This window comes from Mixophyes fleayi, chromosome 3, assembly GCF_038048845.1.
Source record: "Mixophyes fleayi isolate aMixFle1 chromosome 3, aMixFle1.hap1, whole genome shotgun sequence".
In the NCBI taxonomy this organism is placed as follows: domain Eukaryota; kingdom Metazoa; phylum Chordata; class Amphibia; order Anura; family Limnodynastidae; genus Mixophyes; species Mixophyes fleayi.
The window spans coordinates 158,612,167-158,630,402 of record NC_134404.1 but is presented as its reverse complement, the minus strand read 5'-3'; the positions used below and the strand labels follow the sequence as shown (position 1 = coordinate 158,630,402).

Below are 18,236 nucleotides of genomic sequence, written 5' to 3'. Positions count from 1 at the left end.
TATAATTATGATTAATTTCTGCCATAAATGAGGCTAAACTTTTATGTTAAAGGAAAAACTGAAAAATGTAATTTAATGAAAGGGAGGTCTAAATGTGGTAGGTGTACGTAATGATATAGCTAGAACTTCAATAGTCCAACTTCCTAAGTGCACTTGTAGTTTGTAACTCCCAAGAGCGCAGAGTAACTGTGAACCTTGATGACCACAGGCCGGACCATGTAGGTGCACAGGTAAAATTAAAGTGTTTTGTGCAACACTATAAATGAGGTCATCTGAGTTTCTGGCATTGCAGCACGCACAAATATACCCATGTACAAAAGGCCTTAGGTATGTTGTTATTCCAGCATTGATGATTGAATTAATCATTGAGCTTATGTTAATGATACCCATAATTAAGTATATATGTAGAAGATGGATATTGTCTGACTAACATTTCTGGTCTTTTTGCAGTGATGCAATGGGAACAGAAATCCCGTAATCCTGGAAATAAAATATAAGTGGATATACCTTAAAAGTTATTTCACAGTTAAGCCTAATATTTTTGAAAGGAAGATAAATTTCAATGTGTTAAAAGCAACACTACAGTTATACAGTGGATGAATGCTCGTGTATCTGTAACTCAGAGCTTACTCCAACAGATATGTGCTGATAACTAATGTGAAAATGTTAGGGCTTTATGCCGGATGGTCTCTATAACATGTTTTATTCAACGTTAGCATGACCTACCCCTCGATATAACAAATGCATTTACAAATTAACCTACATTATCATTGTATACAATATTTGTTCTGTTTTAATTACTGGGTATTATATTCATCTGTACACCAAGCATTTGAAACAGAATTTACTGGTGGGATCTGCACACTGAATTTATTTAAAGGAACACGGCAACCACTGCAGTTTGAACTGGCGAACCGTGAACATTTAGAAACATGCCACATTAAACAAAAATCAACTCACACATTTATTTTATAATATATGACAATTGAAGCATTGATATTTACATATGTTCTTGTCTTTTCTTTTCCATACTGCATAATCAAGAAAGAAGAAGGACAAATATGGGTAATATTTTCAATAATAAGATAATAAAGAAATGCAATTATGATATTTTCCAGTACCCTTTTTAGCTATGTGTCATTATTGCATATTCTTGTAGGTACTGCTTTATAACCCCTTGGTCCTGTCTACTGCTACTCCCAAATCTTCCCTTTTCATACCATTAGACGAGTTACCTGCAGGGAAGCAATAGAAATGGGGCTCTTCAGTGAACACACCTAGTTGGGTGTTGGGTTTGCTTCAAACAACCCTGACATTATCCGCCCTTCATGTTCTGCTACTGATTTGAAGGGATACTACAATCAAAATAGTGCACTTGAAATATATAGTCGAAACATAATTTTTAAGACTATAGTTGGTAACAATTTAGTGTAGATAACATTTAGAACAAAAGTTTTTGTTGGGGCTTCAACTGTATCGCCGGTGATAGGATTTGTTATTGCACCGTCCTACCTGTCAGTAGTTACCGCCGATAATAACCCCACCAGCAAACAGGCCTACTCATGCTCATGGATGAGCACAAGGACGGAGGCTGCCTTGGTGAAGCAGGAAATTACTATTACCACTCCATGCCAGAATTGCTGAGGCAGCAACCATCAGTTACAGAACACCTGTTTTTTAATTAATTGTATTATTTTAAATGTTTGTGTTTAATTTGTTTGTTTCCTATTAAAATACTGCAAATACTTAAAATAATTCATTATTGTACAGGCTAGAGTATAACATTTGGATAAGTGAGATAAGAACAATTCAATGCACAGTAAACTTAATATACTTCCTTTTTTCATGCTGCAGATCTGATAGTATTGTGGTACGGTATGCTGTGGTCTTTGAAAAAGGCAGCTCTGAATCTAAAAATAAAATTGATGAGACATCTACAATAACATCTAACAAAGTTGAAAATGGTAACAATGGAGATGCAATAGAAATGTCATATACTGTGACAGAACTACAGGAGATGGTTGCCATGGCACTACGTGATGATCGATCTCTTACCCTGGATCTCCAAACCCTCTTGTTTTCAGATGGTGAGTAAACAGACATTGTGGTTAGTTCAGTGTTTAGTATATGCAATGATTTCTACAAATCTTTCTTGACTTTGTCATTTAGAAATTTATGTGTCATATTGTTATTTGATGACACATCTGTGTTATATTATCGTTTGATGAGGGAAACAAAAAAAACTGCTCTTTTCTGCCTTCACCAACTGCTATGGATTCCATTAGAGAACTCTTATAAGTAATGTGATTATTGTGTATAAGGTGGCACAAAAGTTACTGTTAACCATTTATTAACATCTAATTTAGAAGTTTCGCACCAACTTATTTTTGAATTTACAATGGGTAGAACCTGACTGTTTATGAGGCCTCAGTATCCAGCAATGTAGCCAGGCAAGTTTAATTTTGTGAAACATAAAAATTAAAATCCGTACCTTATTTGCTAGGTTGTATAACTGAGTCAAACCTTTCAGAAATGCACATATTCGGTAGATCTAGTCAGTTAATTTTATGGTATCATTCTGAAATGATTATCATTTTGGACAAGCAATTACTTTTATTGGTGCATATGACAAGGGTCAGAGCACCTGCAGCATTTATTCTTCAGGCGATTGATGGGTGATGTCAGGTGATCAGCCCAATTTGCATGCCAAACAGTTACAGGCATACTAATGCACTTGGCTTTGGTGGGAGAGCATGTGTATGCGCTACAAAGACGCCTCCAATTAGTCAACCTAGACAAGAGGTACACTTAGCTGTATGTAGGAGGGCTGTTTGCAGCTACTGAATCTTGGTGCTCAGTGTAGTATAGTATTGTAATAGAGTTTTGTAATAGAGTTGGGATCAAGACAAGGTGAGTGAGTGATTGGAATAGAAGTAAGGTTGTGTAGACCGATAAGGGGTGCAAGAAAGGGCTAAATAAAACCCTGAGAGAACTTTCTAGAAAGTCCCAGTCAGCAGAACCCCAAACTATGAGATGGGAGAGTGTAATGGAGACAGGCTTTTTATAGGGAGCAGAAGCAGAGCTATGACTGCAGTACAAGAGTTCAAGTGCTAAAAATGGCTAAAAGATGGAAGTTACTGCTCAGTAGGGGGATTTATGGAAGTGCAGTCTGACAGCACAAAATCACTGCAAATTCAGCGCTGGATATGTATGAGTCGGCTTAATGCCTCCTGTGTAATGCTGCACTAATTGCTCCAGGAGATGCTTTCTATTTCTCTCTTTAAGGCAGCAGCCAGATTGGGTCAGCTACTAGTTTCCTATAAAGAGAAAGGATATGTAGTAGGCTGAGGGAACTTGAAGAATTAGGCCTCCAGCTGAACAACGAGGGAATGTAGAAGCTCAGTTCTATTGTGCAAATATCTGGCCCATCTAAGGTGGACCAGTGCTCTGAATATCCTACAGAAGAAGGGAAAGTGGCTTCAAGTCAGGAGCAACTGACCACTGTTGCAGAGGAGCCAGCAGAGAAGTAGACAGTGGGTCTCAGCCTTGAATAGATGGAAATGGGCACATGACTAAAATTAGTTCCAAAGGCCACAAGACTGAGACCTCATTCTCAACAATCCCCCTGTTAACTGGTTGGCGTTACGGGAGTTGGATGAGTGCCCAGATGATGAGATCGGTCTGGCTAGCATTTGCAGCTATAAACAGGCTGGCTCAGTAAACCTGACTATCCAAAATAACACCTAAAGGAGTCCTGTCCTAAAAAGAGGAGGAACATATGTTCCACCAAGGATTTATGCAGACAAGAACTGTGCTGCAGAGAAAATATGCAATCTTCATCACCATCAACATCATCATCATCATCAACAATTACTTATATAGCGCCAGCAAATTCCCTAGCACTTTACAATTGGGTACAAACACAGTAATAAAACAATACTGGATAATACAGACAGAAAAAGAGGCAAGAAGGCCCTGCTCATAAGCTTACAACCTATGGGACAATGGGAGCTTGATACATGAGGTTTAGTACTACAAATTGCATATTGATCCAGTCAGAGTGCAAAGATAAAAAGTACTTAGTGTTCTATATGATCCAGTCACATAGCAATGCTAGTCAAAAGTGATTTCATCAGAAAGGCATGGTCTAGCACTCATTAATTTGAGTTTCTGCTGCGCTACTATGCCTGTGTCAGCACTACACCTAACTACTTTGTTATTAAACCTGCATATGCAGAAGCACTTGTCTGTGTAAATACTCACTGTTTCCTGGGATGTAAAGGGCTGAGCAAGTCCTGGATGGTTAGTATGAGAACCTTCAGCGGTAGGCTCCAAGGAGTATGCACATACACCACACATAGATGGACACAGTGTTACATAATTTCTCAACGCTGAGTTACTTTCTACTTTCTACTATCCATGTCCAATTCAGATACATGTGGGTGGTCCAAATTAGATGATATCTGGCCATACAATGGTTGAACAGAGCGGCTGGATCACTTCCAACTTCACTGAAGCCTCTCAAATGAGCTGAAGATGACACAACATTGCAGGCCAATAGTGTTCATCTTCTGACCACATTTATCAACATGCTCGATAAAGATCTGATCAATTCAATGAGCATTATAGTTGTATTGTAAAATATATTGCATTATTTTACAATAATTTATCAATTTACTTTTGAGCACCAACCAAAAATATGAATTTATATTTATATGTTTTTTTCTCTTATTTTAAATGCCAATGTATTATTTAGATATTTGGCTGCATGACCACACAGATTACTTATTTACAATAGTGATATGTAGTTGATAGCAAATGGGCTCATAATATATCCGATATAACATACATTATTATACATGTATGTTTTATTATCCACTTTAGATCCTCTGAATTCTCTATGTATGTATCCAATAGTACAACCTGTACAATAAACCAGTATGGTTGTCCTAAACTAACAAATATGATGAAAATATGACAGTATGAGCACATTATTCATTATTTAAAGATAGAGTCTCCAGCACAATTACTACAAATAGGCTTTCAATGCCAACCAGCTAAGGACAATGAATTGTCCATTGCATACATTACCTTGCTAGTCTATGATACTTAGGAAAGCAGCATATATTTGATCATAGCATAAATATCTGTGTACACTACTTACCTAACATACTTACTGTAATGTTTTCATTGAAAATATATTTCCCAAAGATAAATAACAAAGAGGTAATTATTTTTTCACTGCTGTGTGAATTGTTAGAAAAACAAAATATTGTATTCAGTTTAATGCAATGGATGCTGCTCCTATAACTCGGTCATGGCTTCTTCCCACACTACTCCTCCTTTCAATAAAATTTCCAGGGACATTTTCCTGTTGGGAAAAGCATCAATGTCAACAACCTTGAGACGTTCAGAGCCTTCCCATTGCATAGAGATAGTTGTGAGATATATAGATACAGGGGTGGATTAGGAACGTAGTGTTCCTCTGAAAAATAAGTGATCTCATGTTGGAAATGGGGCTAAATTGTTGGTAGGTCAAGTCAATTATTGATGAAGCAGATCCTGCAAGCAAGAGGTGTGTCTTACTCTTTACACAATACTGTCCTTTCACTTTCCAACACACCAGCAATGCTGCACACACCACCGTTAGGTGCACATGGCTCCCCCTTCAAGAGCAGTGACATACTGTCACTCACCGGACCGTGAGTGCCTCTTCCCGGACATTTAGGAACCGTGGTCGTCCACCATCCTGAGGGTCTGCGCATGCGCAGCCCTTTTCTATACTTCAGTGTATACCCCTTTAACTCAATTGGCAGATCAGGCAACCTCCCTATATTAAGCACCTGTGGTCAACACCACGTTGCCTGATCTTGGAGTCTCATTCCTCATGAGTCTCTGAAGGTGTTCCTGTATTCCTCGTGTATTCAGCGCTGCTGATTCCTGTGGTTTCCAAGCCACTTCTATTCCTGTGGTTCCCATACCACTTCTACCATCAACTGTATCATCAGGACTGTTTGCTGATTCCTATCCGCTGCCTCCGTGCACTACAGTCTTCCATACCACTTCTACCATCAACTGTATCATCATGACTGTTGCTGATTCCTATCCGCTGCCTCCGTGCACTACAGTCTTCTAAACCACTTCAACGTTATTTTATATCAATGTGACTGTTTGCTCATTGCTATCCGCTGCCTCCGTGCACTCCAGCTTTTACTTCACTCACCTGCTTCTCATTAAGTCTGTTTGCTGATTTCTATCCGCTGCCTCCGTGCACTACAGTCTCCTGCTGGCAACTCGCCTGTGTTCATCATCGTGACTGCCAGCTGACTGCTATCCGCTGCCTCCGTGCACTACAGTCTCATCTCATCTTTGCTGTGCCTGCCGCTTTCATTACCATCTGCTACACTTCGTGATCTACAGCTCCTGCCCTGCGCTGCACTCCGGTTTCCCATCGCTGTTGGTTCCTGTGGTTGCTACTGGTTACCTCCGTGTGCCGCTGAGTCCTGCCGCTGTGGTCAGCGCTATCGTCCATCTCCTGCTGATCCACTCTCCACGCCTTCACGTGTTCCACTGGTCTCTGCCCTCCTGTCAGCATTGGATTTGTATCTCATCTACTACCCTCTGCTGGATCATCTCCATTCTCCTGGGTTCCCTATGAGTCCAGTTCCACGTGTTGCTGACTCCTGTGGATTCGTGTCCCTGTCGGTCTACTCACCTGTGCGCTGCACCTGCTAGACCGCTGCCTCACCTATCCAGGGACTTCCTATCCAGTCGGTCTCCAGCCGCTCAGGTACCGCTGCAATCCCATCTGACTGCTACTGCTGAACCACGGTATGCATACTTCTCATTGACTGTGCTGTGTATTGCATATCTTGCTGGACTGTGTTTGGTTCTCTCTGGAGTCTGCTATCCGCTGAGTCTATTGCCATCATTGACTGTGTTATCATTGTGCTGGACTACTTCAAGAGACTTTCTAGATTGCAGACCTGCTCAGTCATTTATATCCATATATATATCTATATTGTGCATATTACTGTGGATCGTGTATAAGGTGCCTGTGTATATCCTGTGTTGCAGTCTTCCCCTGTGCACCTCCTCACATATATATTCAGTGGTACAACTTGCTGATGTCAGACCACTGATCCCTGTTTCCGGTATCACCTGTTCCATCATTCTCTCACATAGCAGTGGTACAACTTGCTACCGCAGACCACTGCCTACCTGGATACCTCCACTTGGATTCCATTCCTTCACTCAGACAGCGGTGCAACTTGCTACCCGCAGACCGCTGACTCTCATCACCTCCTTGTTTCTGTTGGACATTCCTCCTCACTATAGCAGTGGTACAACTTGCTATCGCAGACCACTGACTACCTTCACGTGTCCTTGTCCATACAGTTCCTTGTGTATTATTACCTCATTATTACCAGTGTTGCTAGTCATAGACTTTCCTGAGCATCTCATCGGCCATCATTTTATGTTCCGTGATCACCCAGCTACCAGAGTACTCTATTACCATCTACATTGCTCTGGTAAGCCTACCATCTGGTGATCCCTGGGTAAAGACTCCTAGTGCCCGTGACAGTAAGATCAGGCCATGACAGACCCAGATGCGGAACCTACCGCCAAAGAGATGCTGCAACATCTGGTTAGCCGTGTGGAACAACAGGATGCCCGCCAACAGCTGTTACTTCAGTGTTACCAGTCATTAACCTCCCAAGGAACATCTGGACAGACTGTGACAGCTACTACTGAAGCTCCTGTGCTTTCCTCCGTTTCCCCATTGCCATCCCAGGTGTCTACAGCTTCCACGCTTCACCTGCCTACTCCGTCAAAGTACGATGGAGACCCCAAAACTTGTAGGGGTTTCCTTAACCAATGTTCAGTCCATTTTGAGCTCCAACCTCAAAATTTTTCTACCCATCGTTCCAGAGTGGCCTATCTTATCTCTTTGTTTTCAGGACAAGCCCTGGCTTGGGCCTCCCCTCTGTGGGAGAGGAACGATCCAATATTACAAGATAGTGCCAAATTCATTTCTACATTTCGAAGTGTGTTCGATGAACCAGGTCGTGTGACCTCCGCTGCTTCCAGCATCCTCCGTCTGCGACAAGGATCTCATACTGTAGGCCAGTACGTCATTCAATTTAGGATCTTAGCCTCTGAACTTCAGTGGAACACTGAAGCCCTAGTTGCCGCCTTCTGGCAGGGGCTTTCCGATAAAATTAAAGATGCACTGACTACTCAAGAGCTTCCTTCGTCACTTGAAGATTTGATCTCTCTATGCCATCGTGTTGATATGAGATTTCGTGAAAGAGAGGCTGAGAGAACGACTTCTGCTAAAACACCTCTTCGCTCTAACCCTCAATTTCGTCCAGTGTCACCTGCTGTGATTCCCATGGAGATAGGACGTTCCAAGTTATCTTCTGAGGAGAGGAGACGAAGAGTCAAGAATAGACTCTGTATCTATTGTGCTGATTCCACTCATGTCCTCAGCTCCTGCCCTAAGAGATCGGGAAATGCCAGGCCCTAACTAGTTCTGGAGAGGTGAAGTTAGGGTCCCTGGAGTCCTCTCCATCGTCTATGAAATCTAAAGTCTGCGCTTTTGATGTGACTATTTCCTTTGCTACCAAAACCTTTGAGTCACAGGCATTGATTGATTCCGGAGCAGCAGGAAATTTTATTTCCAAATCGTTAGTAAATCAATGGTCTCTACCAGTGATTACCTTAAAAACTCCCATTACTGTGACGGCTATCGATGGATCACGTCTCATCAACGGTCTCATCACCCAGAGTACGTCTCCAGTAACCCTTCAGATTGGTGCTCTGCATCATGAAGAGATATCGTTTTTAATTCTTCCTGTGACGACAAGTCCGATTGTCCTAGGCCTTCCATGGCTTCAGTGTCACTCTCCCCAGATTGACTGGCGCACCCCTCAAGTCACGTCTTGGGGGTCTGAATGTCACCATCATTGCCTTTCCCAAGTCATTCCTCTCAAGGTACAGCAAGCTTCCATCTCAGCTATTTCACCGGGACTCCCTCCTCAATATGCTTCATTTACCGATGTTTTTGATAAAGCTCAGTCTGAACGTCTTCCTCCTCATCGTTCTTGGGATTGTCCGATTGATCTTCTTCCTGGCAAGACTCCTCCCAGGGGCCGGGTCTATCCACTCTCGTTACCTGAAACTCAAGCTACATCTGAATATATACGGGAGAACCTCCAGCGTGGGTTCATTCGACCTTCCACCTCGCCCGCTGGAGCTGGGTTCTTCTTTGTCAAAAAGAAGGATGGATCATTACGCCCTTGTATAGATTTTCGTGGACTCAATGCCATTACTATCAAGAATCGGTATCCCATTCCGTTGATCACTGAGCTATTTGACCGCATCAAGGGAGCCCGTATTTTTACTAAGTTGGATCTTCGTGGTGCCTACAATTTAATCAGAATCCGTTCCGGTGACGAATGGAAGACAGCGTTTAACACCAGAGACGGGCATTACGAATATCTGGTAATGCCTTTCGGGCTATGTAATGCCCCCGCTGTTTTTCAGGGCTTCATCAATGAGATTTTTCGGGACTTATTATATGTATGTGTCGTCGTCTACCTGGACGACATATTGATTTTTTCACAGGACCTGCCTTCTCACCACCAACATGTGGCAGAAGTCCTCTCCAGGCTACGGAAAAATTCATTGTTCTGTAAATTAGAAAAATGTTCATTCGAATTACCCCAGATTCCATTCTTGGGGTATATTGTTTCCGGAGTTGGTCTGAAGATGGATCCTGACAAAGTAAATGCTGTACTACATTGGCCCCAGCCAACTACTCTTCGTGCGATCCAGCGTTTTTTAGGTTTTGCCAATTACTATAGACGCTTCATTCAAGACTGTTCTTCCATTGCATCTCCTATTGTGGCCCTGACTCGAAAAGGGGCTAATCCTAAGCAATGGTCAACTGAGGCTATTCAAGCCTTTCAAACATTAAAAGAGTCCTTCTCTTCGGCTCCAATCCTTCGTCAGCCTGATGTGACACTCCCCTTCTTCCTAGAAGTAGATGCCTCTAATGTGGGCTTAGGAGCTATTCTCTCCCAACGCTCGGAACAGCAAAAATTCCACCCTTGTGCCTTCTATTCTCGGGGTCTCCTACCCGCAGAGAAGAATTATACCATCGGAGACAAGAAATTACTGGCTATCAAAGCCGCATTAGAGGAATGGAGATACTTGTTGGAGGGGGCTCGCCATCCGGTGACGATCTTCACGGATCATAAGAACTTGTCATATCTCCAGTCTGCCCAATGCTTGAACCCTCGTCAAGCAAGATGGTCTCTTTTCTTTTCCCGTTTTGAATTAATAATTACCTTCAAACCAGCTGCCAAGAACAAAAAAGCTGATGCCTTATCTAGAGCCTTTGTTACGTCCTCTGATATAGAAGAGGTTTCCAACCATACCATTCTTGACCCCAAATGTATCTCACTGGCTGCTTCATCCACCAAAACGCTACCATTTGGGAAGACCCTCGTGCCTCCTACTCTAAGGAGGAAAATCCTTTCGTGGTTCCATGCCTCTCGTTTTTCTGGACACGCCGGTGAACACAAGACTTTTGAGATCCTCTCTCGAAGTTACTGGTGGCCTTCAATGAGGAGAGACGTCAAAGAGTTCATTGCTTCCTGTGAATTATGTTCGCAATTCAAATCCTCCCGCAGAACCCCAGCAGGGTTGCTGCGACCACTACCCATTCCGTCCAAACCATGGACCCATATTAGTATGGATTTCGTTACTGACTTACCACCTAGTAAGAACCATAACACTATTTGGGTGGTAGTGGACAGATTTTCGAAGATGGCTCATTTCATCCCTCTGTCTGGTTTGCCTTCCTCGTCTATCCTGGCTGAACATTTCATTAAAGAGATCTTCCGTATCCATGGATGTCCATCTGAGATTGTGTCTGATAGAGGAGTACAATTCGTGTCCAGATTCTGGCGAGCCCTTTGTAAAACCTTGGGCATACGATTAGCACTCTCATCTTCTTACCATCCGCAATCCAATGGACAAACCGAACGTGTCAATCAAGATCTTGAGACTTTTATAAGGATATTTTCATCAGCCAATCAAGACAACTGGGTAGAGTTACTCCCTTGGGCTGAGTTCGCCCATAACAACATGTACCATGAGTCATCATCCAAAACTCCATTTTTTGTGGTCTACGGTCACCATCCGTCTTTTCCGGAATTTCCTGCCCTCCCGCCCACCCAAGTTCCTGCGGTGGAAACTGTTTGTCAGACCTTTAAAAATATCTGGTCTCAGGTCAGAACCTGTTTAAAGAAGACATCTGTCAAATATAAATCTTTCGCTGATAAGAAGAGGCGGGCTATTCCACCACTAAAAATTGGAGATCGTGTCTGGTTATCCACAAAAAATATTCGTTTGAAGGTTCCATCCATGAAATTCGCCCCTCGGTTTATTGGTCCATATAGGATCATTCAAGTTATCAATCCAGTATGTGTGAAACTCCTTCTTCCTAAGAGTCTTTGGATTTCTAATGCCTTCCATGTATCTTTGCTCAAACCTCTTATTATCAACCGTTTTTCAACTCCTCCCTCAGCTCCGCAGCCAGTTCAAGTTCATCAGGAGGAGGATTTTGAGATTACCGAGGTACTAGATGCAAAAATTTCGCGAGGAGTCCTCCACTTCCTCGTTCATTGGAAGGGCTTTGGTCCTGAGGAGCGCTCTTGGATCAAAGCTGAAGATCTTAATGCTCCTGCCCTTTTGAAGAAGTTTTACTCCAAAAATCCGGACAAGCCCGGTTCCAGGCGTTCTGTGCCCACCTTTAAAAGGGGGGGTACTGTCACTCACCGGACCGTGAGTGCCTCTTCCCGGACATTTAGGAACCGTGGTCGTCCACCATCCTGAGGGTCTGCGCATGCGCAGCCCTTTTCTATACTTCAGTGTATACCCCTTTAACTCAATTGGCAGATCAGGCAACCTCCCTATATTAAGCACCTGTGGTCAACACCACGTTGCCTGATCTTGGAGTCTCATTCCTCATGAGTCTCTGAAGGTGTTCCTGTATTCCTCGTGTATTCAGCGCTGCTGATTCCTGTGGTTTCCAAGCCACTTCTATTCCTGTGGTTCCCATACCACTTCTACCATCAACTGTATCATCAGGACTGTTTGCTGATTCCTATCCGCTGCCTCCGTGCACTACAGTCTTCCATACCACTTCTACCATCAACTGTATCATCATGACTGTTGCTGATTCCTATCCGCTGCCTCCGTGCACTACAGTCTTCTAAACCACTTCAACGTTATTTTATATCAATGTGACTGTTTGCTCATTGCTATCCGCTGCCTCCGTGCACTCCAGCTTTTACTTCACTCACCTGCTTCTCATTAAGTCTGTTTGCTGATTTCTATCCGCTGCCTCCGTGCACTACAGTCTCCTGCTGGCAACTCGCCTGTGTTCATCATCGTGACTGCCAGCTGACTGCTATCCGCTGCCTCCGTGCACTACAGTCTCATCTCATCTTTGCTGTGCCTTCCTCGAGACTGCCGCTTTCATTACCATCTGCTACACTTCGTGATCTACAGCTCCTGCCCTGCGCTGCACTCCGGTTTCCCATCGCTGTTGGTTCCTGTGGTTGCTACTGGTTACCTCCGTGTGCCGCTGAGTCCTGCCGCTGTGGTCAGCGCTATCGTCCATCTCCTGCTGATCCACTCTCCACGCCTTCACGTGTTCCACTGGTCTCTGCCCTCCTGTCAGCATTGGATTTGTATCTCATCTACTACCCTCTGCTGGATCATCTCCATTCTCCTGGGTTCCCTATGAGTCCAGTTCCACGTGTTGCTGACTCCTGTGGATTCGTGTCCCTGTCGGTCTACTCACCTGTGCGCTGCACCTGCTAGACCGCTGCCTCACCTATCCAGGGACTTCCTATCCAGTCGGTCTCCAGCCGCTCAGGTACCGCTGCAATCCCATCTGACTGCTACTGCTGAACCACGGTATGCATACTTCTCATTGACTGTGCTGTGTATTGCATATCTTGCTGGACTGTGTTTGGTTCTCTCTGGAGTCTGCTATCCGCTGAGTCTATTGCCATCATTGACTGTGTTATCATTGTGCTGGACTACTTCAAGAGACTTTCTAGATTGCAGACCTGCTCAGTCATTTATATCCATATATATATCTATATTGTGCATATTACTGTGGATCGTGTATAAGGTGCCTGTGTATATCCTGTGTTGCAGTCTTCCCCTGTGCACCTCCTCACATATATATTCAGTGGTACAACTTGCTGATGTCAGACCACTGATCCCTGTTTCCGGTATCACCTGTTCCATCATTCTCTCACATAGCAGTGGTACAACTTGCTACCGCAGACCACTGCCTACCTGGATACCTCCACTTGGATTCCATTCCTTCACTCAGACAGCGGTGCAACTTGCTACCCGCAGACCGCTGACTCTCATCACCTCCTTGTTTCTGTTGGACATTCCTCCTCACTATAGCAGTGGTACAACTTGCTATCGCAGACCACTGACTACCTTCACGTGTCCTTGTCCATACAGTTCCTTGTGTATTATTACCTCATTATTACCAGTGTTGCTAGTCATAGACTTTCCTGAGCATCTCATCGGCCATCATTTTATGTTCCGTGATCACCCAGCTACCAGAGTACTCTATTACCATCTACATTGCTCTGGTAAGCCTACCATCTGGTGATCCCTGGGTAAAGACTCCTAGTGCCCGTGACACATACCTACTTACTTCCCCTGCAGGCAGAACAAAGTTCTGACAATGTGGGATTGTCCTACCACAATGGACACAGTTGACAGACTGTTCTGTTTCTCCTACCTTACACCATTGAATACCTGCTGCCGATGTCTCAAGCTCAGTTGCAGCTTGACTGGATCCTGTAATGTTGGGACTGTTAGTTAATAAATAGAACTCCTTCCCCTCAACCAGGTCCAACATTAAATTAATAGCACTCCCATTTAATAGGCATATGTCACCCAACAGCCCCAAAATCAAATTAATAGCATTTAACTTTAATTAAAAGGTCTACTTCCCCAACATTAAAATATTAGCCACATCATATAATACCGAGACATCCCATCGCATTAATAGCCCCTTAAATATATTTTCAGCCCCACCATGCCCACATTATATTGACTTCACATTTAATAAAGAGTCCCCATGTAACATTAATACCACTGCACCAGTGACATACAGGCAGATGACAACTGCACCATGTATAACAAGTGCATTTATTTTGTTTTATATTAACATCGCAAATTGCTATCTGATAACTTATACCTTTTTCTTTCACTAGACCCAGATATACCTTTAGATCCTCTGGAAAGTGATGTTCATCCCTCAGTCACTGTGTCAACATCCAAAATGAAGACTGATTTGGTAAGGTCTTAATTTTAAAATTTAAATGTTTGCCTAATTGTGTACATATATTGAACTTTAATATCTTCTAATATGTATATGGTTTTACAATGCACATTACAATATGCATGGACTTCTTGAAACTTCTTATATGCTGAATAAAGAGAAGGCAGGTGAAAAAAAGCAACATCTTTAAGTTTGCTTATCTCACATCCACATTTTATCCAGGAGCAAATCTGGACCAGTTGATGTGGTGTTTGGCTGAACGTGTTAAAAGAAACCATAGCACAAGTCTGTATATAGCATTATATAAAATACAGCAAGGTATCTGGATAGAACTAGATATTCCTGATGTATATCTAAGGTTTAAAGGGCCCCACACCATTCCAAGCTCCATTAATTAAGTTACATACACTAATGAAGTTCTTCTCTGGGATCTACACTAATTACATCTTCTATCACAGGTACCTGATCTACTGTATACAGTTATTTTATTCTCATTACCTGACAACACGTATGCATTGATAATTATGTAGTGAAGCCTGAGGGGACATTTGAACATCCTTTTTGTAACTATAGTACACTGGGCCCCATAACGGTCTCAGCAACCTCTTGTATAAAATGATGTATTATATAAGGCACCTACATTTTTCAAGCAGGCAACTAAAGCACTGCTGTAACCTGTTGTTTGACAGGTTTTTGGTCCATCTATAAAAATCATTCCTGATTTCTTTTGGGTGCCAAATGTGGCAAAATATTATAGTAATCTGTTCTACTATTATTTAAATATGTTTCCCTGAGTTATAGTAGAGTACCAATTCCATTTAAATGTTTCAAATGACAAAACGGAGGACCTATAAAACCTTAGCTTATTTGTACACTGAAATTTAAAGTTGATATTTGTTTGCTCAATGAAAAAACAGTCAGTATTTAACTTATGTGCAAAACAGAATACTAATTTGCACCCCTTGCATTGGAACATGGTTTTGTCCAGGAGACTTAAATAAGAATTTTCTCAAGTTAAGATCCTTAATGAATCAGGCCCTTAGCCCCTATACTCTGTACCAGTGCCGAAACGAGTGTGGTGCGGACGGTGCCGTCGCCCAGGGCGCAAAGCCAAGGGGGCGCAGCAGCCACCCGCTACCTGCCTTCAGCCCTTAAGTTCCGCTTAAGGGCTGAAGAGAGAGAATGAAGTTCCAAATGCCGAACTTCCTGTCAGTGGAACGCACATGCATTCCACAGCAGAACATAGCAGCTGAAGCATCACACTCTGGTAAGTTAAAATCTCTCTCTCTTTCTCTCCTCCTACCCCCCCCCCCCCACCCCCCTCCTTAGATGGGGGGCGCCGGTGCCCTGTCTCGCCCAGGGCACCAAAATGTATAGTTACGGCACTGCTCTGTACTGTTTCAGGTTCTTTTACAACTGCTTAGGGTAGTCATGGGCAACAGGTGACTGTAGGGCTACATGCAACCATCAGAATCTTTGCCTACGGCCCCCCAGTTCCTCCTACTTTATTAACAGATTTGTTTGTTATTGTTTATAACACTTGTTTAAAATGCATGTGGGTTTACACATATGTGCCTATGCAGACTTGTGTGAGTCTGGCACTTATTTCCTTGTGCATCAGGAGAGGCAGGGCAGGCAGTGCCACCATCAGATATCATGGGGCCCAGTATGGGGCGGAGAGCAGAGAGCAGAGGAGACCAGCGGAGACCAGCGGACTGCAAGACAGCGGGCCCCCAGGTAAGTTTGTGTTGCGCTGTTGTACCGGGCCCCCTGGTGAGCCCGGGCCCGGTACAACAGTACCCCCCGTACCCCCCTGATAGCGGCTCTGAGGACAGGGAATGGAAGGGGTATCTTAACTTGGCCAAGTACAATAAAGGTGTGTTTACACAAATGCGGCTTATACAAAAAACTTATACAAAAATGGAGAAGCATATGCCTGTTGGAGGTGCAGACGCAAGTACTCGCTGATGATGATGACTTGTCGCAAACCAGATGTATATGCTGCGGAGGGTGACACAGCTCGAGAGGTTTACATATAGGCACGGATATGCAATTCTTTTCCATGCTCTTATTTTAAGAGTAATTTACTCCCACTTTGCGACCATCTGAATCATGCCCCCTAAGACACCAAAAATACATTCTTTCAAGATTGTGCTTTTTTATAACTTTCACATAATTAGTGCAAGCTGACTAATTTACCTAAAAATGTAATCTTCTAAATGTACAAAGAAGAATAATATCAAATATGTTTTGCTTATTTTAAATGTGTATGATGTATGGCTGTAAATACATCCTGTTTATTTGATTGCTTTTTTACATTTTTCCTTTGACTTATTTTTAACAATCCTCATTTTTAACTGGGAGCAGATCCTGATTTCTGCCAGCACTCAATGGTTATTTGTAAAATGAATCTAATAGAGTTGATTTTATATTAGGTTTATATATTCGATTAAGTTTACATGGATCCTAAAGTGCTAGCATGCAGAAAATACCTGATATAGGTCTCTCCTTCACTGCTCTGGAATTGCTTTTGGAGATGTCCTCTGCTCGGGTGTCACACAATTTCCTTTTCATGCCAGGCAGCAGAACATAGTGTTCACTTTGAGTGAAACCGTAGGTGCCACCCTCTGTTGATATCACAGGTCATAAGAATGTGTATAGAAGAAATTTTTCTATGCACTGATGTAGATTTTCCAATGGACTGCTTTAGATGAATTCAATTATTAGGTTACTAACATCTGTCACAAGAACGTATTGGGGTCACAGTCCTCTGGGTAGACGGTTGCACTTCAGCCAGTTAATCACACAAGTCCAGTGCTTCAGGTTCAACAGCCTTAGCTAGTTTTATTCACGAGCTAGTAAACAAAACAAAACAAACAAAATCCTTGCAGTCTGGTTTCTAACTAATATAGAGGTATTCTCTCCCTAGAGTGAGGGGCCTAGTGTCCCTCACTTAAACCAAACAATGTAACTCACAGATCAAAGTTGCAGTTTCTCTCAGGAGTCCTCTGACCTCCTCCCCAGACAGTGAGAGAGTGATCAGAGCGGCAGCCTTTTACAGGCAGAACACAGGTGCAACTCCTAATTAGTCTGCTGTGAAACCTGCACTGGGAAGCTTTCCCACACACCTAAACAATCTGATGTTTTAAAATACAAATGACAGGAATCTAGAACTTATATACGTGCCATTCACTTCTTTCCCAGCACTTCTGTCACACATCTGAAAATAGGAGATTATGATGGAAGGCACAGTTAAACCTTAACTATACTAATGGTTGTTGTTATCATTGTAATAATAGCTATAGACCTCCATTAAAGCTGCCCTACCACCTAATTCCCCCCTCTCCTCAGCAGGAGCACTGGGGGCTGCTACATGCAGCCATTTTTCTCTGGGCTCTGCTGGTTCTGTAATACTGAACTAGCGAATCAATGACCATCTTAAAATTGTATTGTATTTAATTGGCATCATGATCAAGTAGAATATTGGGACATTGCCTGCTTTCTGCCTAGGATTCTCTGTTTTGTCTTGTTTTTTACCACAGTCCTAAAAGTGAACATCATAGGCTAGGACTTCCTAACCCTTTTTGTCAAGGACCCAAATTACGTCTCTGGATTAGATGTGAATTCATTTTTGTTATTCCATTTTAATTTATTTTTTTATTTACTGTTCCCTTGAACTGAATTATGTTATTAGTAACAAATCTAATGGATTGAAGATAATAATAATAATAATAATAATAATAATAATAATAATAATAATAATAATAATAATAATAATAATGACAGTATTATATTATTCTTATTATTGGTCTATTCGTTGGTAGTATTTGATAAATATGCC

General features: G+C 42.5%; 1 protein-coding gene across 4 annotated transcripts in view; it reads left to right on the top strand.

The window, feature by feature from the left end:
* The window catches only part of IMPG1 (interphotoreceptor matrix proteoglycan 1), a 288,481-nt gene that overhangs the window by 140,735 nt on the left and 129,510 nt on the right, over positions 1–18,236 (top strand). For all 4 annotated transcript variants that reach the window (XM_075202665.1, XM_075202667.1, XM_075202666.1 and 1 more), the window contains 3 exons: positions 1,045–1,065; positions 1,855–2,087; positions 14,328–14,410. In XM_075202665.1, the coding sequence (XP_075058766.1) occupies positions 1,045–1,065; positions 1,855–2,087; positions 14,328–14,410 (337 nt within the window). The remainder of the gene's footprint in view (positions 1–1,044; positions 1,066–1,854; positions 2,088–14,327; positions 14,411–18,236) is intronic.